Source organism: Ceratosolen solmsi, unplaced genomic scaffold (genome assembly GCF_000503995.2).
Source record: "Ceratosolen solmsi marchali unplaced genomic scaffold, CerSol_1.0 scaffold10, whole genome shotgun sequence".
Lineage (NCBI taxonomy): Eukaryota > Metazoa > Arthropoda > Insecta > Hymenoptera > Agaonidae > Ceratosolen > Ceratosolen solmsi.
The window spans coordinates 9,241,564-9,266,963 of NW_011948412.1; the positions used below are offsets into that span (position 1 = coordinate 9,241,564).

Here is a 25,400-nt window from a genome sequence, read left to right on the forward strand (position 1 = left end):
GCGCACGTACGCTCGATTGGCTCAGAGACCCTAAAATAAGGTACGATTCACCGGCAGATTATAAATTTCCCATTGGGCGTGTGGCTCGGCGGCGTTCGGCTCGCTTCAACATTCCAATCGAATTTAGAATATCGATGGTGCGTCACTCCGACGCGCTCCAAGTCCGACACTAAGAGGAAGAGAGAGAGAGAGAGAGAGAGAGAGAGAGAGAGAGAGAGAGAGAGATGTCATTTATTAACACGTGGCCACGTGTTACTACCACCCCGGCAAAGCTCGTGCCAAAGTACGAGTGTAACCGACTTTTCGAATATCGCGAGCGTAATGGAAGCTCGGGGACTTGAATTGAAAATTGAAAATATCGAAGAAGTCGTGACCCGAGGCGCACCCGTGCAACTTCCAATGCTCTTTGCGCGCGTTAAGAGGCATCGGGCGAGGGACGCCTACGCGCTCGCGCCTCTGATCGTCGTTGATTATTCAATTTTCGACGACCGTGGAACGCCATGATGTTGCAGGTGCATTGTCGCATCAAGAAAGGCGCGATGCGCGGCCGCTGATTGCGCCGATGCACAACATTTCCAATACCAGGGACGTAGGTGATCGACAGTGCCCGATCGGCCCTTCGTCCGATGGTAAATTTTGCGTGACTGCTTATTATGCTCTTAATGTCGTCTCATCTGTCATAGCTTTTCATTTCTCTTCCCTTCTTTCATACTCTCATTATTTCTCTCTCTCTCTCTCTCTCTCTCTCTCTCTCTCTTGTTTTTCTCTCTCTTCAACTTTGTTGTGCTTAACAAACTTTTAATAATACTTAGGGGGGTGAGACGAGTGTGGTACAGGGTGGAAACGGAGAAACGTTAAGTGTAAGAGATAAGGAATGTCAAATTGACGTGATCAATTGCTTGGAGTATGAGAATAATAAGGGAAAGAAGCTTGAAATTGGAGTTATCGGGAGCGCGCGCATCTTGAATAATTGTGAAGTATGTATTCGGTTATACGTCGTAAAGAATGTATTTCCCAAGTTTGGTGCAATAGCAGTGCAAGAGATGTGCAGCTCGATCGGACGGTAAGGTAATTAAAAATAATCGTCCGGACGAGGAGGCGCGCGGTCGAAGGTAAATAAATAAAAAGGAAGCTACGAGTCGAAAAGTTTCGTAAATAGAGGAGCGGGGCGCGAGTGGCGCGCGTGACGCCACTGCGTGAAAATCTGGAAGAAGGGAGGCGAGGCTCGGACTTAGTGACCCGCCATGTTTTTCACCAAGTGGGGTGTGTAGAGAAGGCCGGGGTGAAAATCATCTCTCGGGGCATGCAGGTACGTCGATTTATTCGTTGAACGGTGATTATTGTTTCGTTTAGCAGTGTCCTATCGTTCGGCCATCGCAATGACGTCGATTTTTCGGCAAGTCTCTGCCTTTTCGGCCCTCGTTTCGCAATGTCATGCGTTTCGCCTGTTTCGTCGATGTACGTACATCTCGCGCGCGCACATACGGGCCTTCGTGATTCACGGAAACGTGCCGCAGTGTCCGATTGCGCGTGTGCGTACGTGCGTGCGTGCGTGCTTGCGTGAGTGCGTGAGTGCGTCGTGCTTGCGTGAGCGCGCGCGTTCGTGCATGCGTGCGTGCTCGCGCGTGTTGGAGTGTGTGTCTGTGTGCGCGCGCGCGCGCAAGAGAATTATACCCGCAGTTATTATCGAGGGATAAGAGGTTGTGTCGAGTTTGTTTGGGTATTCGTATATACATTAATTTTTGTCACGATAAGTGCAATGCTCGTTTTCACCGTTTTCTTACCTAGTTGACGTGATTGTCCCTCTTTTCCTCCGTCCCTCTCATACACACACATAGGCTTACAAAACTTTGCACGCACGCACGCACTGCTCCCTCCTCTTTCTCTCACGCGCGCGAACACAGAGAGAGAGAGAGAGAGAGTGAGAGAGAGACTGATACACACAAACACGCTCGCGAGCATACATATATATATATACTCGCACGCACGCACGTACGCACGCACATACATACATTTATTCATATATAAGCGCTCTCAGCCCGCTTCCTCCATCTCTCTCGCTCCGTCCTCTTTCGCGCCGTCTTCGCATACTCGTTTTCCGCGCTTCCTCATTTCTATTCTATATTTCTTGTATTTAGGCACTACTCACATTCATATTTCTCTCATCTCATCGTCTTCTGTAGATTGTTGTCTCGATTATATACCATTTCTCTCCGTCTATTTCGCTCTAGACCTAGAATTTTCAGCCTACAATACAAACGCTGCACGTTCTGTTCTGTTTTTGCCTTTCCTCTCTCGCACACCACGTCCTCCTCACCACACTTAGCCGACAATCTATAACTTCGATTGCGCACTATTTTATCTCGAATTAATTTTTCGTATTATCATGGCCCCTTTCATTTATGATTTGTCATTTCTCATTGCTTTTCGCTTCATTTTAAGCAAGCTTTTCTTGACAATTTTAACAATTTTGCCCGTAGGCTGAGTTAACAACTTTTTGACTGTCTCTATGTTCATTATTTTCTTATATTTCAATGAATGATCCACGAGAAGAATGGTATTTTCTTATCGAATACGACACGATTTTCTTGTCTTCTGTGCTATGTTTTTGTTTGTGAAAATTCGTATTTGGTCGTTAGATGTGTTTACAATATCTGTGTCATTACAATTGTTAATAGTGTCGTCACACCACGGCTATGGTCTAATTTTTGTTTGTCCAAATGCAAGGACATTATCGTTAACATCAACAAGTTATTATGTTATTACACTGTCATTACTATAATCTATCCGCGCAATTATAGTTTTACTTTAATCGGTATTTTATTATTTTTCTCTTTCTATTTATTATCCGTAGTACAAATAGCATTAACCGTTCTTAGAAAAAAAAAAAAATAATAAAAATAAAAAAAAAATAAATAAATTAATAAATAAATAAATAAATAAATATATAAATAATTATATAAATAATAATAATAGAAATAAAAAGATAAGAAGAAAGAGACAACACGCACGCACACGCATTCATTTTTAATATTATTTTGAATTATAAAATTTATTAAGCAGCATAAATTTTCCAATGAAAATGTAAAAATAAAATTATTATAACCTCGAATTTTATGTCTTTGTTATTGAACGACGGATCTATTTCGAACTTGATGCAAAGATAAAGAAATAAATCCTACTGGACTTAAAATAAATGAGCAAAATCAAATTATTACGTAAATATTAATAAAATACGCTTTTTTTTTTTTAATCGGATTGAAATAGTTTCTTCTCACGTTTATGCAATGAAAATTATTTCATTTAATCTTTTGTCTTTAATTCTTAAACATCCGTACGTACATACATATATGCACGCATAATAAATACGCAACAAATTATGTGCGATGTAAATTAAAATTATTCAAATGTACGTGTGACGGAAAGCGTGTCTATCCATTACTATTCAGACTTGCTTATTATGCTTTTCGTTCGTATTTGTTTCTACAACTGTTATAATTTATTGTTTTTATTGTTTTTGTTTTTCATTGAAGTTTTACTATTTAACATTCATATATTTATTTTTTCGGATTTTTTAATATTTATCGGAATATTTAATTTTGTATTGTTTTAAAGAAGTATTCACGAATGTCAATTATGGGACGTGAATGACAGTTCCGCCAACCGCTTTCTCTTTTTCTTTCTCCTTTTCTTACTTTTACTCTTACTCTTACTACTCTTAATCTTAATCTTCTTAATCTTACTCATATTCGTACTCGCATACTTACTATTCCTCTTTCTCTACCTCTACCTCTACCTCTACCTCTACCTCTACCTCTACCTCTACCTCTACCTCTACCTCTACCTTCTATTTATTTATCTCATTTTATCTTTCACTTTATCCGTTTCTATTCTCCGTTTAACAATTTCTATGCCCATTAGTCAAACTAAGCTTCACTTAAAGCAAATGAAAAGTTCAAAAATTTGTGACAAACTCTCTAGCGTGTAGATAAAATTTAGTCGTTCACAAATCGTCGAGCTCTTTCGTGTTATGGACTTTAGCTGCGTTATAAATAAAATTATATATTATTAACAATATTAGTCCACCTCCAGGAATTTTTTTTTGTTAGTGATTATTTTTTACCTCGATATACGGATACGCGCGCGCGCAAACGCAGACGGACACGCAGTGCGCTCGCATACGTCATTGTAATATTGCATCTTTTTGAGTTAATTTGTTTCATTTTTATTTTAGAGTCAAAATGGGAAGGAGACAGTACTTCTCATTTCGCATTGAGGTCTGTCATCCTTGCGACGACAAAACATCCACCACATGCTTACTCCATAGAAGGGCCAGGAACTAAGCAACAGTAACCAAATTATACGACAAATAAGTTGCAACAAGCCTAAGTTAAAAGAAAATTAGCAATACTAAAACATTTCTATAAGGACAAGCTCACATTAAAGAAATAATTTGGTGGTGGAACTTAATACAGCCAAGAAACAGAAGGACAGACAACAAACACTACTTTACAAGTAAGTGAATCACAAGCGTATTCATTTAATTTCGTTTCACTCTATTCGTTGTATAACCTTAGTTTTAAGATGGACGAGAGCAACGATAGAGTGTAAAATGGTCTGTCATGAATGTAATTCTAGACTCCATACGATTAAAATTTATTCGATTGTAGTGAAATGTTAAAATCCTGATGTCGGATTATTGTTATTTATGCAGAGACGTAATGATATCAGAATAAAAGAGAGAGAATGATCGCCCCGGGAGCATTCAAGCTCTGGAGAATTTGTGGGTCCAGGAGGAGATTCCCCTGTTTGGAGGAATGAGGAATCCGGCGTTGCACCTGGTCGGGATAGCGGCGTCCCCTGGCGGTGGAGGGGTATTCGGCACCAGGGCCGAGGAGGAGTTGCGCCAGTGGTTGGAGCAGCGCCTGGATGCGTTGGGCATAGACCCAGTCGCGTACTCGCGCTTCGTACTCAGCCTTTTGCGTCACCCCGACTCGGCCCTCACTCCTCCGCTCGAGGGCACTGGTAGGAATGGAGGAGGTGGACGTCGTTCGAAAACCAAGTCCCGGTCAAAACTGCCACTTCAGGGTGATAGGGAGCAACGCCGAGCTGTCGTACAATGCCTTACAAGTGCTGCTGATCAAGTAAGAAGTCCCAGAGTTCTCGTATATTTCATCACTTTTGCGACTTACCTGAGCGCAGGATTTTTTGATTCTTATACAAGCGCTATTTCAGAAGTGCGGAGTAGAGACGTTAGTCGACGAATTATGCGCCAAATTACGAGATCTAGAAGGTGGTGATTCAAAGGATGAACAAGAAGAACTTAGAACTGCCACTGATGCCGAGGCAAAGGTTCCTTTCGAGACGCTCACTCCTCGCGATCGGGCCCTGAGATACTATGCGGCATTTCCGGCCCTGCAGCCTACCACCCCAAAAAAGTTTCCATACCGGAAAGAACGCAACTTAAGCAGCAACAGCAACAACAATAATAATAACAACAACAACAACAACAACAACAACAACAACAACAACAATAATAATAACAATAACAATAAGATTAATAATAATAATAACAATAATAATAATAATAATAATAATAATAATTATAATAATTATAATAACTATAATAAAAAGAACAACGGCATCAGCAACAGTAACAGTAAAAACAATAATAACAGGACTCGGCAGAAGAAAAATAAGATAACCATTGTAGGTTTCATTTTTGTCAAGTTATTGGTAATTTTTGATTTTATTAATTTTTAAAACATCTGCTAAAACCTTTGAATAATTGATTTTAGCAAGCCACTGAATCACAAATGGCAGAAGCAAAGGAAGTTTACGGTTTTGCCAAATCAATGGAGCGAGAGAGAGAAAAGGAACAAGAGCTCGCATTGGATCAGTTACGATTGGCGCAGTTACAAGCGAAATTTGATCAAAGCCTCGAGGCGTTATGGGATACTGGTTCAGGGATTTCTCAGGGCACTGATTCCATATGGGCAGCTCCGTCTCTTTCAATTCCATCGGGACCGTTGTGGCCAATGGATAATATTGATGCAACTTTTTCTGTAATTAAAGATGACAAAAGTACAGAGGAAACTCCAATTTATCGAGAATCGCATATTAACGATTCGCCGCTTATCCCATGGGACGTTGATTTGTTTAGTATCGAAGATTATGCTGATGAATCGAGAATTAAAGACAAGACACCAGGTAAGCCCAGATACGCGTTAAGTTAATGAAATATCAAGTGTGTAAACAGCAAATTTAAAAAATAAATATAATTATTAATATATAATATTTACATTAATGTGCAAAACAATTTTATAGATGGCAATGTGTCATGGTCAGACTCAGCTGGTGATGGTCTTTGGTGCTGGGGTGGTATTGGCAATATTGCAACGCTGGGTCACAGTCCTCGTACAGGCAGCTGCTTCTTCCCGGTTGTCCCATGTAAGAGTCCTGTTACCATTGGTAAAGAATCCTGTTTGCAACAAAAGGTAACTTGTGTACCAGAACCTGATGAAGATCTGCTGACTTCTGCTCGTACTCATTTTCGTCCAATCAAAGAGGATGGACATTGGGCTGACGGAACTACATTTCCAGTAAACAATACTCTTGAACGAGTTGCATATCGCAGGTTTGTAGCTGAATACATTGTATGTGCTTTCTTCTGCAATAAATAAAATATGAATGTTTGAGTAGGTCTGAATCAGGAAACTTATTTTATCTTCCTGATGGGGAAAGTCCATATATGGAATATCGGGAGAGTAAAAACACATCGGTTACTGTACCTTCAAAACTCACTTTGAAATTTAGGGTACGGCAATGCGATAAAAGTATACAAACAGAGCCTCTTCGATCTCCAGTCAAACGTAGAATTCTGTCCGAGAAAGATCGTTTGTACTTTTCATCAAATGCTGTTGAGGAATCTAATATAAATGATAACGATGAAATGGAAAAGGATTCCTTTAATCTGGAACAGGTGGGCTGGGATCAACCCATGATGCTCTTACGAAATGAAAGGAAAAGGTACTATTATTATGATAATTATCATTATCACTATCATCATTGTCACTATTATTATTTATACATTTTTTTCTTTATATGCTAAAAATAGTTTGGTTATAAATAATATAAATACCATAAATTATTTTCGTTTAGAAGGCACAGTAGCAGCTTCAAGTCTCGACCGCTCACGGTGTTACGTCCACTGACATTGTGAAGTCTCTATATATATATATATATATATATATATATATATATACATATACATATATATGTGTGTATATAAATATATATACCTACCGAGGGTGATTCATCATAAGCAGCATCAAGTTGTGTTTTAGTCTAGTAATTCGTCGCAGAATGGGTAAATAAATTGTTAAGAGAAATAGGCATAGGGGTCCTCTTGGCATGTGGAATTTGTTATGCATGAACCCAAGATGGCATGGTTAGCCCCTTGCCAATAAGCAAACATATGCAATGCGACGATGAAATGGATAATAACAATTTATTTAGATAATTCAATTACTGTTAACTCGAATCCCTCACGTGGTAAAAAATGAAAAGAAAGTAAAAAAAAAAGTTACTGACCATGTGTATACCTTGTACCTCGTGTCTTGCGAGAAGAAGTTAAGGGGATTTTTTTTTCGAAAATTGTATAGTAAGAGTGTTTTCCGATTTTTTAGTTTTGATGAAGATTTCCTTTTCGTAAGTTTTTCGTTTCTCCTCTCAAAGAAAGTAAGATAAAATATATAACGTTCCACATTTTGTGGTGATAAATCATGATCGTACCTGTTCAAAATCTGCATTACTTTTCGTTTTCAATTTAGCACTCTAATCAATTGCAATATATAAAATATGCAGAGAATCAACTTATATCACGCTAATTGATTAAAAACAAAAATAATAATAATAATAATAATAATAATAAAAAAAAAATAAATAAATAAATAAAAAGAAAAGAAAAAAAAGTATTTATAGGAAAACGAATTAACGAGGGAAAGAAAAAAAATGCAAGAAAGCGTTGAATGTCGGATATGTTGAGGATATTAAAAAACTTAATATTTGAATATTTGATGAACAATCATTATCATAAAAAAAAAAAAAAAAAAAAAAAAAAAAAAAAAAAAATTTTCACGTCGATTAAAGGAAAGCAATGAAAAATGCTATTCAGTTTTATTGTTGTTTTCCTTAACTACTAATGAATTTACCATTATCGTATTTCCTAATTATAATTTAATTCCCTAGAACTTTAATATAATTCCCGAATCCTAAAATATTACCTCAGTACTTTTTAACACCTCCTATCCTTCGCCTTATCCTGGTTCCCTTACCTAGGCCCTAGACCTAAAACGAAAGCAAAGTAACATGAAAAAACGTACATGTATGAATATGTATTTGTAAAAGTTTAGTATCTCGTTTGAGAGAGGATACTGGTAAAGAAGCATGAAAGATGTACAGGGCGAGTCAAATATGAAGATTAAATGCCTATTGTAGGAATGTATTTTGTGGTGGAAGTATGTATTGGATATATAAATAGGCATGTCAAATTATGCAAAAGGCACACACGGAAATTTATTAAGAGATGTAAAAATATTAAATGAGAAGTGTCGTATTATTAAATCACTGATATGTAAAAGATAAAAGTGAAACAATAAAAGGAATGCAGATAATGCAATCGACGCACTTTTCTTTGACAATTTTTATTTTAAAAGTTGTCGAAGAAATCTGATAGCAAATAAATAGGTACAAAAATTTTATTTCATTGTCTTGTTGATATTCTAATTATGGTTGAATTTTTTTTTTTTTATGTCATTTTTCAAATCTGTTATTTTACTTATTGGACGTTAAACACACCATATATTAAAAAAAAAAACCGTCGATATTTTTACAGCATTTAAGATTAATAAATTATTAAATCTTCAACCAGCTTTTTTCAAAAAAGTTTGTTATATAAGTTTTTTTTTTCTTTTTTTTTCTGTTGATTAAAATTACTAAAAACATATTTTATGTTTTTAATGAAATAAATCTTATCCATGATAATATTGTAAAATCTGCCAACAGATATTATTTCATTATTTCATTCTGTTTTACAGAGAAAAAACATGTTATTAAGAGAATGTACAGTATCAATGTTCATTTGACTGAAAGTAATACTTGAATTTACGTGAAAATTAAATTCATCTTCATTCAAAAGGCACTTATTTATTAGGAGAAAAATAATTTATTAAAATATAATATTAAGAATTCACATTTAAATCGTTAAAAAAAAAGAAGAAAAAAAAATCGATATACATATATATATATATATATATATATATATATATGTATATGTATATCCTAAAGCTTAATGGGAAATTAGATTATTGTCATATAAAATTATTGTAAATTTAAATTTTATTTTATTTGAGCTGTTGATTAATTAGATCTTCCATTGATATTGGTATTATGTATTGGTATTGTACATCCCTTTAAATATTTGTGTCACATTGAAAATAAATATTTCGTATTAATATACTAAAAGGAATATTAAACTGAAAATTTCTTATGTTTTTAAAATGCATTGCATTTTTAGATTCTCCTTTTTTTTTAAAAAAGGTAAATGAAATATTATAAAAGCGATATAAATTTTCTTACAATGAAATGTAAAAATTCGATGGAATGTAAAAGATGGAAATGATAAAATAAAGTTAATGCAGACTTAATACATTTTGTCGGTTTATTAATTTCCAACTTACATCTTACCAAGTGATACCATAATTTAATGCTTATAAATGTTTAAAAAAAAAATTGCTTTGAATTTTTGTTTTTTATATTCCTCCATTTAATAATGAGCATCAATATTCGTATTTTATCAAATTATTTTACTTAATGTTTTTTCTTTTTCATTTAGGTAATGAATTTTATTTCTATTAGAAGTAGTTGAAATAACAATCGAATTTCCATGATTTCTGTTAATTTTATACAAACCATTAGTCAAAATATCTTTAAATCAGTTGGTTATTTAATTAAAAATATTATTAGTTTAATGAAGTTTAAAAATTGAATAAAGAGAAAATTAAAATTCTTTCTGTTTCAACTAAATAGTATTAAACTATTTTTTTAATGGTAGGATATTTTTAGAATCGATGACATTTTATTATATTTAAACAATCTAATAATTCATTTTGTCTTCATTATTTTCAAATTGAAGCAATTTACTGTTGTTATGCTCGCAGTTTAACGACTATTAAAAGCGTTTATTACCTAATAAAATAAATATTAATAAATACCAATAGTTTTGTTTTATAATAATAATAATAATAATAATAATAATAATAATAATAATAATGTTAATTTATTTTCAATACATATTATTGTAGTTGTTTATTATTCATCTAAATCCAATAATACTCTATTCATCAACTGAAAGTAATATTGAATTCATTGATGATAATTTATCATTTGATAACAATTGTCAAAGTCTTCAATAGAGTATCAGGCATAATTAGCGAGCATCGAATACTTAAAAAAAATTACTCCAATAGAATAAACTACAAATATATAATATTTTCTCGTTTTTTTAACGTTCGCGCATCTCTACTTTGGTTAGTTAACTATCAAAATTAATTATAATTACGCTGCTTTTAACTATTGAACGATACTCGACATAATACATAGCCATATTGCTTATCGATAATTGAAGATTTTTAAAATTAATGTCGAAAAATTGTTTTTCAATCGTAAATAATATAATGCAAATATTAAATACAATGTCCTTCAGATGTGACACGATCATCAAACTAATAATAATGAAAAAATAAATAATTCGAAAATTATATCTAATAGAAATATTTTTATGTTTCGATTTGTAAATTTGTTTAGAAGCATCATTTTTTAATCTACAATAAGTCAATTCGTTGTAAATGTTAAAATATTTTAATATGTTTGTTCACTTCGTAATCTTCGTCTCGTATAATAGAAATAAATGAATAATATAATTAATGCTAATAATAATTATTATATACAATAATATATATATATATATATAGTATATTATGATAGTAAATATAAATGGATTTTCATTAAAATTCTGTTAATTATCTATATATTAATGTTATTACTTGTACAATATGGTTTGTTAATTTCAAAGAATGTACTGGAAAAATTTGAAATTTTAATTACAACAGTGAGTTTAGCGGAAATTAGGTAAATATACGTAAATTTATTTTTCTTTCTATTCATAATGGATTATAATTAATTTTTAATAAAGGAAGGTAATTTATGTTTATAAATTCAATTATAGGGAAATAAGTTCATTGTAAATGAAATAAATTCATGAAATATACAAATATATTGAAAGTTATTAATTACTGTAGTTCTTCGATATTTTAATTTTACAGATGGCTTAATATGAATTTACAGTAAATATAAATTTAAAAAAGAATTTAATACATAAATGGCCAATGTTTAAAAACTGTTGTATAAAAAAAATTGGTATCTCATTTATTTACTTAATTTATTCAATCTCATTTAGTAACTAGTTAACCTTTATTATATTCAATATTTAAATTTAAAACAGTTCAACATAAAAAAAGCCTTGGAGGATTAATGTAAAACAATTTTTTTTTTATAATGTTTTAATTGATGTATTCATTAAAACATGAAATTTAAATGAATTATAAATGAATTTTGACTCTTTTAATTGTAAGAAAGATTGAGAAAAATGTACATTCATAGCATAAATATAAATCATTTTCATAATACAGTAAACTTACGTGTTATGTTAGCATAAACGAGAATAAATTTACATGTTAAAAATATTTCGATTTACTTGTACATTATCGCATATCCCATTATCAGCCGTAGCTGGTAAAACAATGGAAATCAACTTTTTCCGATACATATCTTATGTATATAAATTTATATTTCAGTAATTATTCTTAATATATATATACATAAATTAGTAAAATTCGTATATTTTATTTATGAATTTTTTATAGAATTTTTTATAATGTAAGTCCATGTATATATGAAAAGTATTTATTTATGAATTATTTGATTATGAAATTAATTTGTTTCTTTTTTTCAGTAAATAATATTTCATTCGATCTGAATTATAATAAATAAAAACTCATATTTGCAAGCATATAGCAGTATACATTTTAGTAGGGACTTGTGTAATGCATTTTTGGGAAATGGAAATAATTAAAAAAATATTTTAAACAGCAAGTTTTTGCTGTTTTGTTTTTGTAAGAGGAGCCGAGTAAAATATAAGCTAATCAATTTTTTCAATGCAAATACAACATATTACTTTTCAATATTTGCTTCATAAAATTACCGTAATATAATTAACAAATTATTTCGCATTAATTTATATTACGAGGCATGAAAGTTACAAAAAAAAAAAAAAAAAAAAAAAAAAAAAAAAAATTTTCAAATTTATTTATCGACAATACCTTACCAACATTATCGTACGTAAAATGACGTCGGAATAATACAATCGAACGGATTATATATTTTCTTAGATGTAATTAAAGCAAAAACAGGAGCTCGAGTATAATTAATATTTATAATCATTATTACTAATTCGTGACAAACCCAATAGTCTACAATTATAAATAACTGGACAATGGAACGATATTCTAGCCTAAGCTTGGATTGCCTTGTTCCGTTGTTCCCAATGTATGTTCATCGTAATATTGTTTATTAAATGATTTGCATATTTATATTGTTGGTGATACGTATGTTAATATGTATACTGACTGAATGTGCCAACTCTTACTTCTCATACACAGTTTTTGAAAGAAATTGATAAAATATGAGGCGATTATTGTTTGATGTGTTGGACATTCATTTATACCTTGTTTATGTACAATTATTATATTTATGTACATTATTATATTTTGGCAATAACTTTGCAAATCATTACTCAATTATTTATACGTATATAATTTCACTTTTAAAATTACTTTAGCCACGTATGTGTTTTACGCAATGTCTATAAAACCTAATACACATGGGATTATATCGATCGGTTATTTTTAGCAAATAATTTTCTGTTTAAATTAAAATGTTATCTTTCTGTATTCAACGAAAACGATACTAATAATAATAAACTTTGTTAAATTTATTATTACATAACTTCTGCAACAACTTAAACAACTTTCCATTATTTCCGAGTAAGAGTTTCAACTTTGTAAGAAAATTAAAGTTATTTTATAATTTAATACTGACTTTTAAAATGAATTATTAACTGATGACTAAAAGCTTGCATTAATGCTATATAAAAGTGTTCTATATTAATTGAATTGTCGGGATGATATATATTAAATAGGATCGTACTTTCGTCATTTATGTTAAAAATAATTTCTTTATAAAGATCTTATCTATAAACAACAGTTATGAAAAAAAGTAGTGAAAGTAATGAAAAAAAATTTTTTTAATTAACGGTAATAGTTTTGTTGTAGTTAAATTGTATGTTATGGTAATTCGCAATTCTTAATCATTACAATATAAATATTAAAATTTATTGTAATAAATATTTTTATACTTAAATGCTATTTTAAAGTATATTTGTATTTCATTAAATAATCACTAATGGAAATTTGAAACTTATGAACTAAGCCCATTAACATTATATCTTAATTTAATTTAATTGTTGCGTTACGTAATTAAAAATAAACTTTCAGTTGTAGTTAATTTTCAGCTTATGAAGACAAATCACATAAATTACTGTTTAATTAATTTTTTCGAATAATACAATTTGTTTTTGTTTTTTGTTTTTTTTTGTTTTTTTTTTTGTTTTCTTGTTTTTGTTTTTATTTTCTCCTAAACATATAGTTTGATCAATTTTATTATCTTGTTTGGAGGAAAATTCATCAAGTCTTATAAACGCGTGTTTTTGGCATCGTTGTCAATTTAAATTTGATGTATCCAATTCGGATAATAATATTCATATAATAAAATCTGAATTTATGAGGATTTTATTTTAGACAGTCAATTGATAAATATGGTATTACAGCTCGAATATATCAAGTAATTTATTTCGCAGATATTGTAAGTATTATTGAATTATTAAATTACTTTCTTGCAATATTTATAACGAAGATAAATTTTAATGGCATAACACCAAAGCATAATTTCATATTGTGAGTGTATTTCTTTCTCTACTAAATTAAACGTAGTTACTTTAATCTTCTTTTTAACATAATCCTAGATATCGCTTTCATAAGAAAAAAAAAATATATATAATGTGTAAATTCCAAACTCTTTATCTTTAATAATAATATTTGCAAAACTGCACGCAATAATTTGCAAATTGTTTATTATAATGCTTTTTAAATCTAAAATTATTAATTGATAAAGTAATAACGCGGAAAGTAGATTTATTCATTAAGGATGTTAATGAGAAGCAGATGAAAGATAGAATATTTTTTTAAAATATCAATGACCCAAATAAAGAGACGCAGTCATAATTGGTTTTTTTCATGAGAGCTGAAGTCCCAAGGGGCGATGGAGCTAAGTAAAATCGACAGTTGTCCTCGTTTACCTCAGACATTACCGTAACATCGAGCAAACCAATATCTTCCATTGCTTATTGCAATTCTCTGATCATTCCATTTCAAACTCTCATAGTCCATGCTCTATTATTCCACGTCATTTATCAGTTTTACCACTTATTCGAAAAATCATACATTTCTCTATCTTTGTTGAAAATGTCAATCAAACGTTGCATCGCTTTTCTGCTGTACCGTATATCATAGAGGTTGTCTGCTATTTTTATGTCAAATGGTGAATTTGTTTTTTACTTTATTGAGCGATTGGAAAATGTGCTTTACCTGAAGCTCTACACCAGTGAATTTTTGCTTTTAATTATTATCGATTAATTAATTTTGCGACAGTAGCAGTTTAAAAATGATATCTTTATTTATCATGCAATTCGTCGATGAGAGAAAGATAGGAACTTAGCAATTCTACATATATTTGACACTTTAACGACTGTTTAATTTCAATCAAAGAATTATAGTAAATAAATTCATAATTATCTTTATAAGCGACTTTATTGTTTATAATATAAAATAATATCAAATTGTAATTTATATTTGTCTTCTTATTCTTCTGTATTATAATTGATAAATATTGGTACGTTCGAATAATTAAATTTAGTGATTATTTATATATATATATATATATATAAATATATTACAAATAATGTAAGCTAAATTCATAAATTGCAATTCATTAATATAATCATTATTTCGAAGCTTTGCATAATCTGTATATGAAATTTTTCATTTAATAGGATGTAATGACACAAAGTAAAATTAATTTTAATATGTTTTAAATAAATAAAATTTAATTGTTGAACAAAGTCTTATTTAATTTCTACTTTTATAAAAAAATGAATTTTTTTTTTAAACGAACCAAGATGTTAGATTAGTTTTTATATTAAGATATAATTTATTATTTCATTTGATTTGTAGTGTTGTTAATGTGGGTGTACAAGTGCGTGAATGTGTACTCGTGCAAATAATATCGTTCAATAACTTTTAATAAACATTTGTAATTTTAATTTTTATTAAATAATATTTGTTATAATGATTATACTTTTATGTGCATGTGTTATTATTTATTTATTTATTTATTTATTTTTTTTTTTTTCTGATGAATTATTTACTTTAGTATTATTGACAAGCAAAAAGAATTTTCATAAAAATTCATAAAATGTATAATATATTACATACATCATGCTTTATATTATTTAATATTTTTAATCATTTTAACGATTAAAAATATCTAAAAGAAAAATACCATTCTATACTAAATAATAAATAATTTTGATATGGAATTTTTTATTTCAGATCTATGAAATTTTATATTAATATCGTATGCAGAATAAGCTTTCGAATTATTTGATAAAATAATTTCAATAAAGTGTATATCATTTATTTTACATAAGAGTTTTGAATTCGGTATTCTCGAAGAGTTTTTACAATTTACATTTGTATTGTATAACGTGGAATATTGTTAATATATTAATAAATATTTACACTAAAATATAAAATATATATATATACATATAACGTTAAATATTCTATATTTTTTATCACTATTATTTTTGATTCGGTTAAAAGTTACTATTTATAATATTTAAAATAAATATTGTAACACTCAAAAAAGTAAAAAATATAACTTTTTAAGTTTTTTTTTTTTTCTTTGGCATCTCATTAAAAATTTCTGTTATACATTTCATATTATTATTTTACGTTTAAATGTAGGATGTGTTATTCTAAATCATTAAACAAATTTACAAATTGATATGTAACGTCTGTACTTACATTAATGTAAAATTATAAGGTATTATTGTAATAAAAGTAAATGTCTTAGCAGTGCTAGTTATTCGCTATTATTTTTTTTTTTTTTTGTTTTCCGGATATAATTTGTGAGATTCATATACAAACTTTCATAGTAACTCATAAATTGAGCTAAAAATCAATTTTTAAAATTGAATCATAAATTAACGTTTTCGTTTATTCGACTTTACAGTTATTAATTCAGATTTTACCATATTAAAGCGTATTTAATATATTTTTTAGCATATTTATACATCGTCTATGTATTAGGCTCTTTTTATTATTAATAAAATTATTAATGGAAGGTCATAATTTATTCTAACGTTATTATTCGAGGAAATATTACTGATCCTTTGAACACTTAGTCAGTACAGTTGCATATTAATTTAGTATTTACTATTTAATCAATACTGTTAGTTTTATTTTTTTATAAATATGTATTATATAATTATAAATGTTTATAAAAGATTTTCTAAATTGTACATATAATTATATAAGATATTATAGACGAAAATTCAAAATTATGATTTATTAGGTAGATTATTCTATTGAACCATAGCATTCTAAGGAAATAATTGTCAATCGCTTTAAGCAATCATTTAGCAATATCAAATGTGTAGAGAAATAACGATCTATGATCTATTAGTATTTCGTTAGAATGACAATTTATTCATTATATATTGCTTGAATATTAGAATTCTGAGATTAAATTATAACCTTTAAGCTTTCAAGTGAACTATCATATTAAATAAAATAGAAAATTATAAAAAATAATGAAATTAATTAATGTCTTAGTAACGCTTGAATTTTGTAAAAAATAAAGAAAATATTTAAGTTATTTTCAATTATATTAAAGAAATGCGAGTATATTACAGGCGATAGTAATTTTAAACCATTTTTTTTTTTTTTTTGAAAAATATTACGCTGGTTTATTAGATTGCATTAATGAATATTGTGAATTATTTATAATTTCATGACAACAACTTCATGCATACATCGGGAATTTTAAATTCGACGGCAGTAAAAAGAATAAAAGGAGCTGTCAATATTCAGTCTATTTATTTACATAACACGATGTAGATTTACATAGATCAATGATACTTATGCTCGGAACAAAATTGAAAAATCCACTCATTTCATGGACGTAATAATCAAACAGTCACACTAAGTCCAACAAAGGTTTGCCAATGTAACTGCGCATAAAAACGTCAATATTATTATATAAACATTGTAATCTGCAGTTGATAAAACCATATCAGATTTCCCAAGTGAAAATCAATATACTTTGTATTAAATATCTAAAACAATAACTTTTATACGAAGTCAGTGTAATTAATTAGCAACTTATTTGTGCGATAATTTACTTAAGGAATTTTTTTTAGAATGTTCAAACGTGCAGTATATAGAATAAATTGATATTTATAATTGACTCTATGAACGAAGAACGATAAATTTCACTTCTTAACGCGCTGGGTTTTTATTTATTTATTTTATTATTATTGCTTTTTTTTTTTTTTTTAATGAAAAAAAAGCGATTCAATATTTTAGTAATTTACATTTTGATTTCTTTATGAATGAATCCGCTTATAGATTACGTACACATATCGTGGATCCACATGTGCACAACATATACGTAGGTGCGTGAGCGCGCGCGTGTATTTGCGTATGAATTTGCCACTCGAAAATAAAAAGAGCACAGCTCGAAATATTTTGATTCGCTTGAATTGTTCATCAGTGACATCAAAATCTCGACTTATAGTTAATTGAATCAAGTGGTTGAGCCGGGGCAGGACGAAATTTGAACTTGATTGACTTCAGGTTTTGGTCCAACTTTACTTTGGAGTTTCGAGCGCGCTGAGCTTGCTTTCCACGTGGTCGATAGCGATAATAATAATATTCAAATATGAGCGTAATGCAGGCCAAGCCAATGCCTACAAAAATCACAATGAAAACTCCGCCGATATTTTGTATGCTGATGCCGTCGCTCTGATCATCGGTTTTCTCGCATTTCTTCCTTTCGGGATTCTTATTCCACCATTTGTTTTTTAACTTTTCTAATTTTCGTTTGTTCAGCATTATCAAAATTCTGGAAACAAAAAAAAAAAAAAAAAAAAAATTAAATAAAACAAATAATCGAGGCTACTATTTTGTTTTTCACGATCTTTACCTAAGAATTTTACGACTAAATACTCTTAGATACATAGCAGCGCTATTTCACTTTTATCCATAATAAAATTGAATAAGAATTTCTTTGCGAACTCTATACATTTGTTTTGTTTGTTTACAACAGTTCCATAGTTTTTACCGTATATTTCCTCAAATATATACATTAGCTCATAAAGTACTTGAAATATATATATATATATATATATATATATATATATATATATATAAAAAAAAAAACTCTTGAAATACATTTATCTTAACAATATTAACATATATAGATAAAGATGAAGAGTTGGAATTTATAAAATTGAAAAATCTTCAATATGTTAAATAGAAGCGAGAAGCGATTTACCGCTTAATGGTTGGTAAAGTTGAGCAAGTTAAGTAAGTATCGATATAAAGGTCATCGATTAATTGTCCGGAATGAAAGATTTTAAGGAGAAGTTTTTAAAGCTTTTAAAACATTGTATAGGCTACTTGGCTTCTATTAAATCATTTTTAAGTTCACGAGATAAAACGCGCCGGCGGAAAAGTTCTCGCAGGCACGCTCGTGACAAAGTAAATGGAACTTACGCGTTGTTAAATTGGTCTTTAAGTGGAGAGCCTTGTTGCACGGCAATTGCATAGGGTTTCCTGGAAAATTCTTCGCCAACCTGCATAAATTCGCAGTTCGTCATGGCAAGGTATTTGATGTCGGAAGCATCGCCGATGAAGGCGAACTCGGTCGGGCCTTCTTTCCGCACCCTAGCCAGTGCCTCGTCCATGTCCTTGGGGAAGCCGGTGTCCTGCATCGTTTGAAATATCTTGGTGTATTTATCGCTTACCGGGTAGTCCCATACCGCCAGTTTCGCTCGCTCGACGTCCGACAGGCTATCGTTCAGGCTCATGTCCTTCCATATCCTGCGGGAAGGTGTGGCTCGCACGGACGCGCGCGAGCCATCAGTTTTATTAAGATAGCGTGGCGGTTAAACCGGTTAAACCCAATGGATACTGTCGTTAATGGAATGTAAGCGATTGAATTTATGAAAATTGATGTTTGTCGGGGGGTCAGTAATTGCTTTTATTTATAAGCCGTTATTAATGTCGTGTTTGGCAGATTTGGTGCTGGCGCAGTTATCAAGTCCTTCGAGTCCTTATGGTGACAATCGAATTGATAAAGTAACTCACCGTAAAATGCTCACGCTCGTTGCGCAAACGCACGCAAACAACATTTGTTAAAAAACGTCTGTCAGCGCTTTAACGTTGACGGGAATAATACGCGCAGAATCGTAATAAAGAGTATCGTCATTAGCAATTGGAAATAAGCACGTGCAATTTGTAAAATATCCATGTATATAGTGACATAATCGACAAAAAGGGATGATAGCATTTAAATGCCATTAAAAGTGCATGAGTTTATTATGGAAATTTATCGCGTAACATGGATTTCATGTTTTCAAGCGGATCGCTTTGATAGGTGATTATCCCTGGAATTATATGGAATTTAATTAGGCAAAATGGGGGGGGGGGGGGCGGCGGCTGCAGCGTATATACGAGCCATTAATAAAGGCTCGGGAAAGGGGATAAAAGGAGGCTTAGTGCGTCGAATGGGCATCGAGCGTATAGAGAGCGAGTGGTTGCGACTGCCAAAACCGAAAGAGGTGTGCCAAATGAAGATGCACGATCCAACTCACTCGTAAAATTTCTTCTCGATGTTGGCCATCCTGTCGAAGTAGTTGTATTCGGAGGAGTTGATAATGGGCGCGTACTGGATCTTGTACTGTTTGCTGAGATCCTCGAGTGACTCAACGGGGGCATCGAGCCTCGAGACCGTAAGAAAGGCGGCGAGATTGGCAGTGTACGAGGCTATGATGATGAAGCCGAAGAGCCACCAGGTGGCGGCGACCAATCGGCCGGAGAGATTCTTGGGGGCCTCGCCGCCCCCCTGGGGCGTAAGGGAGGTCATGCAGAACCAGAGGCACTCCTTGAGGGTGAACTCGCGCTTCTCGTCGTCGTCCTTGTACTTCTCGCGATTGTTCTGGTAGCTGTAGGGCGAGAACTTGTCGAAGACCCACATGAGGAGGCTGGTGAAAAAGTAGGCGCCGAGGATGCAGAGCCAGACGTCGGTCTCGAGGACCGTGAGGAACTTGAATAGCGAGGTCGTCGTCTTGGGCTTCCTGCGAAGGATAGATATGCCGACGAGGTCGTAATAAGGAACCGTGTAGTCGATCACGTTCTCCCGCTCGGCCGTCACCGCTAGAGCCCCAAGGCCAACGTCCGCCTTCTTCTCCTTCAGCTCCTTCACCATGCCGTTCCAGTTCGCGTCCTCGTCCATGTTTCCGTACATCTTGTCCTCCACTTCCCGTATCTCGTACTCGAAGTTCATCTGCTCGCGGATCTCGTCCAGCAGATCGATGCAATAGCCGCTCCATTTGTTACTCGTGTTATCATACATAATGAATGGCGGCTTTATCACCGTCACAACTCGATAGCTCGTCACCGCTGTATGGTTGCTGGCCCTTAACTCGTCCACTATCTTTTTTTTATTTTTTTTTTTTTTTTTTTTTTTTTTTTTTTTTTTTTTTTTTTTTTTTTTTTTTTTAAAAAACCAATTTTTTTTTTTTTTTTTTTTTTTTTTTTTTTTTTTTCAACGTTCGCTCGTATTATTTACGAATAAACAGATACGAAATTCGATTATTCCGTTTTAGGCGCAATTTTTGGGTTTGCAAACTTTTACAAGCTCATCTTTCTATTGGAGCTGTGATAATATTCGGCCACAATCATATTGCCGATATCTTCTCAAATATGTCGTTACACATTTTGTTTGCCTCGCCAAATGAAAAACCTTATGAATAAAATATAATATCTCCCATTGATTTAAATGCCCCCAAGAGTAGTTATATAAGTATCGATCGATCTGTTGTTTGGATCGGCGAGACGTACGGTTGGGCATTGATGATAATAATTGTGACGTGTTTTTAAATATCGTTACGAGCAAAGTTTTGAGTTAATACAATTTTTCAAAAGGTCTTTCATACTTTTTGACATTGTTTATTTACTCAGACTTTTTACTTTTATAAGAGCATTGCTATAATGCGCGTGTAGGTGAGCCGTGCTTACAAAAGTGCATAATTCTTCAATTACAGATTGTAATAGAATTTCATAATGTTTTACGTGGCAAATAATATTTTAATCGAGCGTGCATAATATATATTTTTAATGTCGATTAGCCTTTTTATAAATTCACGCCGTAACATTCATTTGTACATCCGCGAGCTATTAATTATCAAATGTATTGTTAAATAATAAGATTGGACTGAGCTGAAATATCGACAATGTGTTAAAATGTATTTAATATCAGCAATTTCATATGTTTTACATAACAGCAATGATACTCTAATGCAATTTACTTTATAATATTGCGTCAAGCAATCAAGAAATACAGAATAAAAAATACGTTTAAGAACAATAGTTTTCGCTTTATTCAATAGCGTTACGTGTAATTCTCTTTTTTTCTTCTTTTTTTTTCTTTTAACGACTATGCGATCGAACGATAAAGGATTATTTTACATTAAAAAGCAAAGTAGATTTTACGATTTAAGAGTGCGTGATATTTATAAAGACAAAAACAAAGAAAAAAAAAAAAGAAAAAGAAAAAAAAAAGCATTAATCTCAATATCCGTTATTTAATTTTAATTGAGATTTAATATTAATGAAAATATTATTACGTTGCAGTACTTTGAGCTTCAAAAGAAGCTCATCATTCGTTCATAAAGCATGGCCGAGGAGTCATCTTTGCAAATGATATGTATAGACGTGTGTGTGTGTGTGTGTGTGTGTGTGTGTGTGTGTGTGTGTGGGCGTGCGCGGGCGTCGACGTTTTATGCGAAAGCATGGTAGTGCAGAATAATAAAGAATGATCGATGGGTAATAATTATTGTCGGCCGACGAATTGAATATTAACCAACCGGCCTGCCGGGGATACGATAAACCCACTATATCAACCGAAATCGCCTTGTTGTTACTCCGCGATGATTATCGAGTTGACGAGGGCAAATTCATTGCAAGCTCGTGGGAGCCGGGGGAGAATGACGATGAAAAGGAGGATGAGAGATGAGGGAGGGGGGCGGGGAGGGGGAGAGGGGGAGGGGGAGGGGGGAGCAAATGATGGTAGCGGGAAAAAGAATTGTCGAGGCTCGGCATGCTAATACGGCGACGGGGCCTTTAAATCCTCCAACAATTCGAATATTCTCTTCGCTTTAAAGCTTCGTTCCGACATTGGCGATTACAAGGGCTGCGTGCTCCCTCGCGATGATAATACCTGGAAATTAAAACGAGCTTGTGCCCCCCTTATACCTTGTCGTGACGGATTGTGCATCGTCTTCGGATCGGTGGCCTTGTTATGAATAGGAGTGGAAACATTTTAATTTCGCCGAACCGCCATGTGCTTTTAAATTAACGCCGCGACGTGACTTTTAATTCGACTTTATTCCGTAGGCGCATTAAGCATCGTCTAGCAATTATTGAAATTAGAGAAAAAGACGAGTGCGGATGAGAATTTGTAAATGTTAATAGATCGTATTATTTCGGTATTGTTGATAATCTGCAAATCGTTAGTCCACACTGTAAACTGCTTTAGTCCACTCTATCGAAAGCGATACTCGTAGTTTTGCATTGAGCTGCCATTTCAAGCTCGATCGAATGGACGAATTAGAGATATCTCTTTCTATATTGGTGTGAATAATGGCACTAAAGGCTTAGATTAGTTAGGCTTTGACATAAAAAAAAAAAAAAAAAAAAAAAAAAAATAAAAAAAAAAATATTAATAATAATAAATAGAATAACATGTTGACGTTGTTGAGTTTCAGCGATTGTAAGTGAGAATCGCGGTAAAGATGCTGCGGAGATACGTGCGTGCGTGCGTGCATGCGTGCGTGCGTGCATACAGAGTCAATCGATGCTCAAAGACACTAACGTTTAAGGGCGAATCAATGCCCGCCTGCCATTTGGCCACCGTCTCCTCGTTGATGAGTTTCGAGTCCCTTATCTGCATGACCACGGCATTGGCCTCGAACTTGGCCCGACTCTCGCCGTTCTTGCCCCAGATGAAGCCGGCGTAGGTCGGAATGTAGACGCTGCCACCGGTCACCTGCTGCAGCCTTCGGTGCAAGTTGACGTTTCGCATGGCGACACTCGTGTTCTCGTTGTAGGTGTCGCAGTCCGCGTAACGAGGCCGCTTCCACTCGCCGGCGTCGAGGGCCGATTTCATCGCGAGGACGCCGGCCTTGGTGAGGTCGTAGTAGAAGGCCGAGGTGATCAAGGGTTTTGGTAAGGAACCTGCTCGAATCAATTTCATTCTAGTCGCGGCTCCTCGCAATATTAATTAAATAGGTTACGTCAAGTAAATATCTCTTTTGTTTTTACGAGGCAAAGAGCCAGATTGAACGAATGACGTATATGTGTCACTCAAGGTGACACGCGTAAATATGAAGAACGTAAGGATGAAAATGTGCAATTGTGCGAGGACCGAGCGCAAGATTCTCTAAATTCGCTTTGAAATTATAATTGGTAATTGGATTTTTAACGTCATTACTTTGTGCGAATGACATTATGCGGCATCACATTATCGATACGCGCCAATGCGAGGGATCGAATGTAAAATTCAAGCTTACGTGGCAATCCTCCGCCCCGTAAATAATATCCAAAATAATATCGACGGAATGTAAAATGACGTCATTACGGGGGTAAATTACGTGAGTTTGGCGTAACCTTTGCTTGTCAGCTCGTTCAGTTGCTGCTGGTTCTGTGAAATCTGGGGCTTGAATAGCATAACCGAGACGTTTCTGCAGTCGGCGCAATGGACGGTGAAATCCTCGCTTAGTGTAATGGCGAACCAGCCGTACTTGTGCCCGGTGAAGTTTAAGTCGTTGGCGGCCTGCAGAGCCGCGGAAATGGTCGACTCGCTGCCAAGCACAAAGAAATTGACGATGTCGAGATCGCGCAGCATGGAGATCTGACGCTGAAGAGGAGCGCCGGGCTCCTTCGTATGGACGATAACATGTCGGGTGGGTACGTTTAAGAGGAGACTCTTGTACTTGTGATCCATTATGAAATTGTCGTCGAAGAGGATGGCCGCGTTGCTGATGTTGAACGTCAAACATTGCTGGCGAATGACTTCGGGCATCAGGTCGGTCGGATTCATAACTTGCACGAGGTACTCTGCAGCAATTTACCGACGGCTAATTTCACTGCGATTGTTCCTTTATTGATTTTCATGCATTTGGGGCGTACGGTACTCTGCATTTAATAAGCACATTCTCGACGATCAAATGCTATTGGACAGTTGGGATGGAAGGCGAAAGGAGGGGCGAAACCCGTGGACTAAGTTATTTATATATAATTGATGTTATTTAATACGTCGGGTCGAATGAAAATCATTACGAGCTTTAATTTACTTGGGAAAAAGTTCATTATTGCCCGATAGTTTGTGAGACTGAGCGTAGACGCTTTGTCACTAATTCCCGTAGTCGATCGTTCCAACGTCAACTACAATATTCCTTCGTTAGCTGTATTATTAGTTTATTACAATTATTCGGCATAGAGCCAATTAAAGCCACTCGTATCGATCATTCGATCATTTAAAAATGTATTGCACATCGATGTAAATATCTCGCGTAAATAACTCTAATTCTAAACTGTCGTACGTCTTTAATGGCGAGGAACCTAACACATTTACTAATGTAATTATCACGCGGTGATAATAACTCGAAGTAAAGATGTAGTGTACGCGAGAATTATTAATTGATAGCTTGTCAAGATGCTTATTAAAAACAAACCATTAGGGACAATTATTCCGGGGTGCATTCTTTACGAAAAAAAAAAAACAAAAAAAAAAAAAAAAAAAAAAAAATTTTCAGT

At 33.0% G+C, this 25,400-nt stretch overlaps 2 protein-coding genes across 2 annotated transcripts in view; one reads left to right on the top strand and one right to left on the bottom strand.

Annotated features, from left to right (window-relative positions):
- Nucleotides 1–1,154: 1,154 nt before the first annotated feature.
- Nucleotides 1,155–7,271, top strand: LOC105359151 (uncharacterized). The gene is made up of 9 exons (XM_011495656.1): nucleotides 1,155–1,309; nucleotides 4,235–4,515; nucleotides 4,715–5,144; nucleotides 5,236–5,527; nucleotides 5,624–5,709; nucleotides 5,799–6,210; nucleotides 6,328–6,637; nucleotides 6,703–7,029; nucleotides 7,162–7,271. Exons 3-9 carry the CDS (start codon nucleotides 4,818–4,820, stop codon nucleotides 7,220–7,222), a joined length of 1,815 nt encoding a protein of 604 aa, XP_011493958.1. The 5' UTR covers nucleotides 1,155–1,309; nucleotides 4,235–4,515; nucleotides 4,715–4,817; the 3' UTR covers nucleotides 7,223–7,271.
- Nucleotides 7,272–17,917: 10,646 nt separating this feature from the next.
- Nucleotides 17,918–25,400, bottom strand: part of Ir25a (ionotropic receptor 25a) — an 8,136-nt gene continuing 653 nt past the window's right edge. The window contains exons 3-7 of the mRNA XM_011502792.1: nucleotides 24,252–24,701; nucleotides 23,454–23,819; nucleotides 20,177–21,014; nucleotides 19,077–19,403; nucleotides 17,918–18,423 (exon numbers count right to left, since the gene is read on the bottom strand). Coding sequence (XP_011501094.1) covers nucleotides 18,078–18,423; nucleotides 19,077–19,403; nucleotides 20,177–21,014; nucleotides 23,454–23,819; nucleotides 24,252–24,701 — 2,327 coding nt within the window. The 3' untranslated portion in view covers nucleotides 17,918–18,077. The remainder of the gene's footprint in view (nucleotides 18,424–19,076; nucleotides 19,404–20,176; nucleotides 21,015–23,453; nucleotides 23,820–24,251; nucleotides 24,702–25,400) is intronic.

Excerpts from the sequence above, each read along its gene's own strand:
- LOC105359151 (XM_011495656.1), top strand. The coding sequence starts at position 4,818 with ATGAGGAATCCGGCGTTGCACCTGGTCGGGATAGCGGCGTCCCCTGGC. Across the intron at positions 6,211-6,327 it reads AATTAAAGACAAGACACCAG|ATGGCAATGTGTCATGGTCA; the intron begins GTAAGCCCAGAT and ends ACAATTTTATAG. Across the intron at positions 6,638-6,702 it reads GAACGAGTTGCATATCGCAG|GTCTGAATCAGGAAACTTAT; the intron begins GTTTGTAGCTGA and ends ATGTTTGAGTAG.